Source organism: Juglans regia, chromosome 13 (assembly GCF_001411555.2).
Source record: "Juglans regia cultivar Chandler chromosome 13, Walnut 2.0, whole genome shotgun sequence".
Lineage (NCBI taxonomy): Eukaryota > Viridiplantae > Streptophyta > Magnoliopsida > Fagales > Juglandaceae > Juglans > Juglans regia.
In genome coordinates this window covers 6,340,630-6,350,562 of record NC_049913.1, presented here as the reverse complement: position 1 = coordinate 6,350,562, position 9,933 = coordinate 6,340,630, and the positions used below count along the sequence as shown (strand labels likewise).

Here is a 9,933-nt window from a genome sequence, read left to right as displayed (position 1 = left end):
TTAATCTCCAAAGCAGAGAGCTTTGAGATTTTTCAGAAGTCTCTGGACTCCTTTCCTCCTCTGTTGCGGCTTTTACAGCTACCCCACATTCCACCCATTGTGGTGGTTCTTCCCGCAACCATCAAGGTCGCACAAATGGGCATGGCAGCAACAAAGATGCGGACAAGGACGCTCCAACTTTGGCCAAGGGCGTCGTCCTCCACGATGTCAAATTTGCAAGCTTGAAGGCCACTACGCCGACTGCTGCCACCAACGCTATGCTCGGAGTGAGCCCTCTGCTCAACTTGCCTAAGTCTTCACAAGCTCCTGCTCTCTCAGTGAAGATATGGGCCCCGACTAGTTTGTGGATACAGGGGCCTCGGCCCATATGACCGTGGATCACTCTCAATTGGACCAATCCACAAATTACATGGGTAAAGATTGTGTAGTTGTTGGGAATGGTGAGTCATTACCCATTACCCACACTGGTAAAATTTCTCCTACCCCAAATCTCCATCTTCTCGATGTCTTAGTTGTACCTCGCCTCACTAAAAATTTACTTTCCATTAGTAAATTAACATCTAATTTTCCATTATCTGTTACATTTACTAAATTTTTTTTCATAGTTTAGAATCACAAAATAGGAAGGGTGGTGGCAACTGGCAAGTGTGATGGAGGCTTAGATGTGCTTGAGCGAGGCAATTCTGCTTTTATTTTTGTCCTTAAAAATAAATCGCTTCATGCGTACTATGATTTATGGCATGCACGACTTGGACATGTCAATCATTCTATTATTTCTCTATTAAATAAAAAAAGACAGCTTTATCTTACATCTTTGTTGCCTTCTCCTGCTTTATGTAGCACATGTCAAATTGCAAAAAGTCATCACTTGCCTTATTCTTGTAATGAACATAGGTCGTTTAAAGTGCTTGATCTTATCCATTACGATCTATGGGGTCCCTCCCTTGTCAAATCTAATTTAGGATTTGCCTATTATGTTTTTTTTATTGATGAATATTCTCGTTTCACATGGCTCTATCCTTTGAAATTGAAATATGACTTTTATAATGTTTTTATTCAATTTAAAAAATTTATGAAAAATCAATATTCTGCTTGTATCAAAGTTTTTCAAAGTGACGGGGGTACTGAATTTACCAGTAATTTCTTTCAAGATCATCTTCGTTCTTCTGGCATTCACCATCAGCTCTCACGTCCATACACACCAGCCCAAAATGGTCGTGCAGAAAGAAAACATTGTCATGTGACTAAGACAGGATTAAAACTTATTTTTCATTCTCACATTTCTCCTCATATTTGGGTTGATGCTTTTAGCATTGCAGCCTACATCATCAACCGCTTGTCCACACCGCTTCTTGGAGGTAAATCACCTTTTGAGATTTTGTATGGTAACTCTTCGAATTATGAAAACTTTCATCCTTTTGGTTGCCGTGTTTACCCTTGTTTACATGATTATATGCCTAACAAACTTTCTCCTTGCAGCATCCCGTGTATTTTATGGGTTACAGTTCCTCTCACAAAGGGTTTTGCTGCCTCAATCCTCCCTCTAGGCTCAATATCACCCGCCATGCTCAATTTGATGAAACTCATTTTCCTTCCCTTGCTACCTCTTAGGCCCAACCTCTATCCTCACTTCATTTTTCCAATTTCCTTGAACCTAGTCTCATCCATATAGATCCGCCTCCCTCTCCCCCTAACACTCATTCCCCACATATTACTCAATCTGAGTCTAATCCATGTATTATGTGTACTGATCCAATGAATGAGTCCTTGCAGGTCCTCCTTTGCAGCACTTGGCTCCCAGTCCATCTCCTTCTGAGCCCAGTACAGATTCCACACCTACTGCAGTGATTCCGTTGGGCACTCACCCTATGTTCACGAGAGCTAAAGCTGGCATTTTCAAGACTCGTCATCCAGCAAATCTTAGTTTCTTGGGTACTTCTGGTCTTCTTCCGGCTCTCCTTGCATCGACTAAGCCTAAAGGTTTCAAATATGCTGCTAAGAATCCTAATTGGCTTGCTGCCATGGATGAAGAAATTCATGCACTGAAGAATAATCATACATGGGTTTTGGTCCATTGGCCTGCCAACACCAACATTGTGGGCTCCAAATGGGTTTTATGGACCAAATACTTTCCCGATGAATCTGTTGAGCGCCTCAAAGTCCGTCTTGTTGCCAAGGGTTATACACAGGTACCTAGTCTTGACTACAATGATACTTTCAGTCCTGTAATCAAGGCTACTACTGCTCACGTGGTGCTCTCTCTTGCCATGACATAGAAATGGCCTATTCGTCAACTTGATGTCAAGAACGTGTTTCTCAATGGTACTCTTATTGATCAAGTTTATATGGAGCAGCCTCCAGGGTATATTGATCCTTACTTCCCAAACCATGTTTGCCAATTGAAGAAAGCCATCTATAGTTTCAAGCAAGCCCCTCATGCCTGGTTTTAGCGCTTTAACTCTTTTCTCATTCATCTTGATTTTTCTTGTAGCCTTGTTGACACATCTCTTTTTATCTATTATCAGAAGTCAAATATTATATATTTGCTTCTTTATGTTGATGACATCATTATTACAGACAACAATTATTCACTTCTTGACAGCTTCACTTGTAAACTCAATTCTAAGTTTGCCACTAAGGACTTGGGCTCTCTAAGCTATTTTCTTGGTCTTAAAGCTACTCCAACTTCTGACGGTCTCTTCATCAATCAGCTCAAATATGCACGGGATATTCTTTCTCGAGTTCAATTACTTGACAGTAAGCCTGTCCACACTCCCATGGTTATTTCTCAGCCTCTGTCTACCGATGGCTCTCTGTTTTCCGACCCTACTCTCTACAAATCTCTTGTCGGTACACTCCAGTACTTGACCATCACACGGCTCGACATTGCTCATGCTGTCAACTCTGTCAGCCAATTCTTGCATGCCCCCATTGAAGATCACTTTCTGGCTGTTAAGTGCATCCTCCTCTATGTTAGAGGCACCATTCACTTTGACTTAACTTTTTGCCCATCCTCTTCTCTTGGTGCTCTTGTTGCCTATTTTGATGCTAATTGGGCCGGCTATCCTGATACTCGCCGTTCGACCTCTGGTTACTCTATCTATTTAGGTGATAACTTGGTTTCCTGGCGTGCTAAGAAACAGCCGACTGTCTCTTGTTCTAGCTGCGAATCTGAGTATCGTGTCCTTGCCTTCACTATTGCTGAACTCATTTGGCTCACACATCTCCTGCGTGATCTCTAGGTACCCATGCCTCAGCAACCTCTTCTTTTATATAACAACAAAAGTGCCATTTTTTTTAGCTCCAATCCAATTTCACACAAGCGGGCTAAGCATGTTGAATTGGACTATCACTTTTTCCATGAACTTGTTGTAGCTGGCAAACTTCACACCCAACATGTCCCCTCTCATTTACAGGTTGCTGATATTTTTACTAAGAGTCCTCTATTTGAGTTCTTTTGGTCCAAGCTCCACGTCAGATCCAATCCAACGCTTCGCTTGCGCGGGGGGAGGAGGGGGGGGAGTTGAGGATATCACTCTTCAATCACATTCTTTCCATACATGTCAAAGTTGACCAATGTGATTGTAGGTCATTTGTTTGTATATTGTTTCCTTTTTAATTGTACATCAATTGATTTGTATTACGGTTACACAATCTGTAAAGCAATATATAAAGCAATACAACTTACCTCTCAAAGTAAGGAGGATTTTCAAATACTCTCGGAACCTTACTTCAAGCAAAGCAGGAATAGCCAACTTCACGGTTTTATGTACAGAAGTTCTGTTTATAATTCTTCTCTAGAAACCCCCTCATCCAATTCTAGTTTCTCCCCGTCACATTGGCTTTCCATGCTTGAAATGTTCCCAAGAAATCTAGAGATGGGATGCTAGTGTAGGGGTCAAAACCTGCAATGAAAGTTGAAAGTCTAGGTTGCGTTTTGGTAGTGAGATGATCTCAAGTATTCTGTGAATAATAATAAAAAAAATAATAAAATATTCAATAATAATAAAAAGTAATGAGAAAATAATGAATCGTAACGGAGAGAACACTCCACTACCAAATGGAGTCTAAATTGCTTCCACTTTGCATATACTTCTGCTGCAGGCTCGCCATGTAACGTGATATATATTCAACAGTTACAGAATCCACAACCGTTAGCCTATGACTTTCACACTCAATGCGTGCTCTGTTTATCAAGACACGAGCATCTGCTTTAACTCCAATGACAGAGCACAGGCCAGCGCAGCGTGACTATCCGATGACACGATCTTCCTAACCGATCTGAGAATAGAAGCCACAGAAAAAGATGGCGAACACAAAATCGCAAGTAAACATGTCAAGGTTAATGTACTAGCCAAAACAACAACAGCATTAATAATTATGCTAGAAAACTAACATTATGACACTTAGTACTTCCCTTAATGCAACTAATGAAGCCAAAAGCACCAAAATTTTAAAGCACGTCTTAAAAACTTACAACAGAAAGGTGAACCCATTCGCCCAGCAGAAGGCCGGCTCAAGCATTATAACAAAAGTATCGGAAAATTATTTGTGAGTAATTCAACGAACAAAATCGAAAAGTAATTACGAAAAAACGAGGGAAAAATAGATTTGAACCCTCCAAGCAAAGCACGAAGGGCCAACTTCACGGTTTCATTGTCTCGTTAGTCTATCAAATTTATTACAATCTCAGATTACAACAAATCTGGCCCCTGGGATTAGAATCTAGCGCAATAATCTGGCTATCGAATCAAATTGGAACAAACGAAGTCCCATTAGTGAAAAATCACCAAACTACAAACCAAGAGGAACTCTAAACAAAATTCACTTTTGAGACAACAAAAAAAACAAGAACTTTTACCAATGGAATATGATTAAATGGAATGGTAAGTGTCGGAGTACCCGGAGTTTAGGGGTGGGGTTCTTTTCGACACCGAGAAATATGACGTCTGAGCCTATTAGCAACAACTAGGGTGGCGTTACCTTTGCGGACGGCTTCGAAGGCGTACTCCACCTGGAACAAATGCCCGTCCGGAGAGAACACCGTTACCGCACGGTCGTACCTCGCCTTCGTCTTTCTTCTTTGGCTTCACTTTCCTGCTATATGAAAAACAAAAACAATTTCTTCTGCGACAAGGCACTGACTCGGGCATCCAGCGAGTTGCCCTGAAGATCGCTGACAAATAAGGTCATCGTCTCTGAGGGGTTTCAGACAGGCCGAGAGCCTAAGCCCAACATTTCAGTCAATAGCCTTGAAGTGGTAGCCGCCTGGCCCGATCTCAAACCAATCCAACCGATAGCAGTAAAACCCTAAATAATTTGACTCCTAAATGAGAAATATTTTTTGATTATTTGAAATTATGTCAGGAAATAATAATAATAAATGAAATTTCTCCATTCTTAATAGGAAAATGATAAAGACATAATTAACTGTATCATAAGATTTTATTTATTTATTTCTCATTGCTTTTAAAGATATATAACAAATTAAGTCCCATTAACTGGATTTTATATACTTAATTTTATTTACAGTATATGAAAACGCAGGTTATAAATTAAATTGATGGAACAATTTTCTCACATGCACAAGTTATTTTTTATTTATCTATTATTCATTTGATGGTATACTAAGGGACAATGAAAGAATGATGGTTAAAAAATTATGAATAATATATATTTTTTAAAATTCGCATATCTTTGCTTATCTATTATATATATCTGGATTTTTGACGTTGATGTCAAGTGAAATTCTCATGCAAATAAGCTATTGATATTCAATCTTCAATTTCCTTTAAGAAAATATTAATATAGTTTCATAGGACAACGAAATAAGAAACCAAAATCCTCTAATAATAATGAAAAATTCTATTTATTATTTCCTACACCACATAGCAGTATGTGATTTTTCATTTTTGTTATTCTATTTAAATACACACATATTTATGTGTAAATATGTAAATTTAACTAGAATGACAAAAATGATTAATTTTATAATAGTGTATGGTGTGAAAATGATAAATAGCATTTATCATCAATAATATTCCATACATCTCTTATATATAACTCTAATGATAATTAAAGAATAATCTTTGAAACTCTCTAGTACTACCATGCTTCAAACAAAATCAAGTACTAGAGACTTCACTTTTTTGAAATTTAAATTTCATGATTTTCAACATATTAATAATTGATAAGTAGAAAAGTAAATTTTTCTTAAATATATTTAATATTTTCTTTTACAGTTATAGATAATACTAAAAAATATTGATTAATATACCAAAAAAATATCAAGATATATATAGTAATGATATTTATAGTTATCGAGTGCGTAAGTGCTGCGCACTCCTTTTAAAAAAATGATTAAATATGAGATCTATATAAAAAATTAATTTTTTAATAAAATTCCATTATTTTTTAAAATGAATGCGTGACGCTTAGATAATCCATAACTGTATCTAATATTACTCATATATATATATATATACACACTAGAAAGACTTTATACGTATTTGTTAAAAAAGAAAAGACTTACGTAGAATCATATTTTTCTAGCTAGCTTAGTACTAATTTGAATTAGAACCTCAATCTTCGTATCATTTTCCCTTTTTTTATTTTTCCTTTGTACTTGGTACTCTTAAATAATATTGACACGTAAAATACATGCTTGATTTCATCAATAATATCGCATACCACGATCATGATAATAATTGCTGCAATTACTGACTTCACATGTTTACTATATACGCATGAAATGTGAAAAGCGTGGTTTAACGATAAAGCCGACCTAGCATATATATGATTGTAAACTAAATGATATGATTTCAATTCATAGATAAAGAGCAATGGCAAAAAGCTGGATCGATCGATGTCTGTCGACTTTTCCTTTTTGGCCAAAAAGAAAAAGGAAAGATATATAGACGTAGTTACCTTACCTACTACTTTCTAATTAATTAAGCAGATCAGTACATCGATCGGCCAAAACTCTGTCCACCATGCATATATATATATATATATATATATAATATAATATAATATAATATATAATTAGTGAGTGGTGCGTAGGACCATCGACCGTCCCTATCTAGTAACGCTGCATTCAAGTACCTTTGGGTGCGCAGACTTGACGGTCAGCCCTCGTGCAACTGCAAGTGGCCGTCATGCTTTCATCTTTCTAGGAATCAAGGAAGATATATGATAGAAATAATTATAGAGGCAATCCATGAAACCAATTTGTTCCAACTGTGATTTTGGGGTTTGTTTCCTTTTTCAGAAAACCGATCATGAATTATGCTATTATTATACACACACGTACATGCATTAGATGGTTGTATATATATGAGTTAATTATTAATTAATGACGATATTTAATTAATATGATATCACAACCAACTAATTAAAAGGAGACGTTTAGATTCGAAGATGACTTGAGATGAGTTGAAATGGATTGTGAATAGTAATGAAATGAGTTGTGAATAGTAGTGAGATTTGTGAGTTAAAGTTGCTGAATAGTAATGAGATGAGTTGAGATAAGTTGAGATGAGTTACGAATCTAAACGAGTCCTTAAGATGATTGTACGTGCCATATATATACTAGTAGCATCAAGATTTTGCGAACTAGCATTAGAGGAGCGGCTCGAAAACCAGAAAACGAGAGGAAAAAGTAACCAATTACCAGGTACCTGCTGATTATATAGATGTTCAAGAATGGCGGATGTACGTGAACAATTTTAGGTGGTGCTAGCTAGGCTCCAGATCTAGAGATCATCCATATCATCTCATGTTGACTGTGGTGGGAGAGTCAGCAAAGCATTTTGGGGACAAAGACCCTCCACGGAAGGGCAGGGCAAGTAGACTAAAGTCATCCTTGATGTGATCTAGTCGTCGTCGACTCAAGAAGATCGGCCCGCCTGCACTTTCCATATATATAAAGTAACCTTCGCATGGGTTTTTTGTATCGCCAGGTCAATGCACACGTCCTCCACTGGGAAGGAAAAAAAATAAAAAGAAAAGGCAAAACCTGTGAAAAATAACATGTGATCGATGATTTGAATGATGTCATGTCGATCTCTAGTGGTGGCATGGAAAGTTGACAAGCTACCACCACCCAGTTGGGAAACAATGAAAGTAAGTACTGTTCTTTTGGGTGCTGACATGAAGATATAGTACCTTCCCAATTAGGTTGTGGTACTTGTACGGTTCCGATTCTGCCACATGCACGTTAATAAGGATGATCAATTGTACGTTCTTAATTTGTATATTTCAAGAACCATAAATATATTAATGACGCTAATTATTAATTATGCTTTGCCACGGCGATTAATGGTCATGATAACCAATCATAGTACTTCGAAATGGTACAAAACTGAGAAATATTGAGGTTGTCTCCGATATGGTTAATGTTGGTATATATTGCCAAAAGTTCACCTTGCTTTATGTCTGAATTCTCCACCAGAATCGATTTGCAGTACTACTATTTATTAATACGTCTAAATTTAAAATTGTATCACGTTAAAGTAACTAGTTTCATTCATCTTAGTTGTTAGAATTCATGAAAACACTGGGTATATATCTTCATTTATTTCGAAAGTGAAAAGTGCTAACTGTAGTTATTTATAATATATTCTTGATATTGTCCCTCATGGGTAGGTCAAATCACTCTCTCTTAACAAATAAGCACAATACGTAAAATAATTAAATATATTAGAATGTAAAACTAAAATTCGAATTTAAGATCTTTAAGATGATAACATTTAAAATCTATCACTTATTGATCTAAATGGTTAACGTGGGATGAAAAAAGAAAAATATATATTCTTGATATTATATTTGTAATGGTTAAAAGAGTGTAATGTGTTAGTTAAAAATACAATAACGCAATATGATTGTGAAAAGACTGAAAAGTATACTTAGTCACTGCAGATCCTTTGACGTACGTGTTAGAGATGGTATCCTGATAGGCAAAAAAAGAAAAGAAAATAAAGGAACATCTCTCTCTCTCAAGAGATCATGCATGTTTTTTTATTGCATCATATTAAAAAATAAAACTAGAAAAGAGAAGGCGTGGCTTAGGTTGGAAAGATATCGACCTGAAGATCAATTGAAGTGTTACAAGTGTACATTATATGCCTAATGCTTCTGCTGTAAATTTGCTGTCTCCATCATGCATGGGCCCCAAAAAAACTAAACAAATTATTAAGACATATCCTATCCAGATGATCTTTCTTTCCCTTTACCTGTTACCAAATTACTGTAGGTATCATTTTAATTTTACCTAGCTTCTTCCAAAATCATTCTCTTCAAATTATTGGCTAACCTTTATCAAATCATTCTCTTAGCTTTTGCTTTGCCCTTCATTAAGATAAGCTTTTTCCTTGAGATAACTATCTAGCTTATATATATATATATATATATATATATATATATATTTGTGTTAAGTGTCGTTTTGCCTTACATATTCTTCTTCTTGATCATCCTGCAGTTGGTGTCAAATATTTTAAGTTTTAACCACACCATCAGCCACGTACAATACTGAACACTATGATTGCAAAAATGGTGATTTGGAGAGAATTGTAGTACTTAATGATCATGAGTATATATATATGCAAATATACATCCATATATGTTATTTATAATTATATATTCAACCAGCTTCATCGTTTTTCATGATTCTATTTATGCATACGATAATTAGCAGTATAAGTAGTACTATGGCCTGCATCATGCATGTCATCTTCAACATGTCCATAATTAATCTGACCACCACGCGGAAACTTGACTCAATAATTAGTTCATGACTACTTTTCTTTTCAGTACCGGTAGTACTTCACATCAACTAAGAAACAGAATCTTGTACGCGTTACATGTTATCATTTGCACTTTGACTAAAATTTGAGAGGAAGTTTTGGACAAGAGCTAGCACTAGAGGCCGATCGA

General features: G+C 36.4%; 1 protein-coding gene across 1 annotated transcript; it reads left to right on the top strand.

The window, feature by feature from the left end:
- The first annotated feature begins 367 nt into the window (after nucleotides 1-367).
- On the top strand, nucleotides 368-3,242 carry LOC118344176 (uncharacterized mitochondrial protein AtMg00810-like). The gene is made up of 4 exons (XM_035684162.1): nucleotides 368-440; nucleotides 1,774-2,189; nucleotides 2,277-2,362; nucleotides 2,492-3,242. The coding sequence occupies exons 1-4, from the start codon at nucleotides 368-370 to the stop codon at nucleotides 3,240-3,242; spliced, it is 1,326 nt and encodes a 441-aa protein (XP_035540055.1).
- Nucleotides 3,243-9,933: the final 6,691 nt, after the last annotated feature.

Bases quoted from the DNA above. Each gene is read 5' to 3' on its own strand.
- LOC118344176 (XM_035684162.1), top strand. From the start codon at position 368: ATGACCGTGGATCACTCTCAATTGGACCAATCCACAAATTACATGGGT. The intron at 441-1,773 runs GTGAGTCATTAC...GAGTCCTTGCAG, and splicing joins TTGTGTAGTTGTTGGGAATG to GTCCTCCTTTGCAGCACTTG. The intron at 2,190-2,276 runs GTACCTAGTCTT...GCCATGACATAG, and splicing joins TTGCCAAGGGTTATACACAG to AAATGGCCTATTCGTCAACT.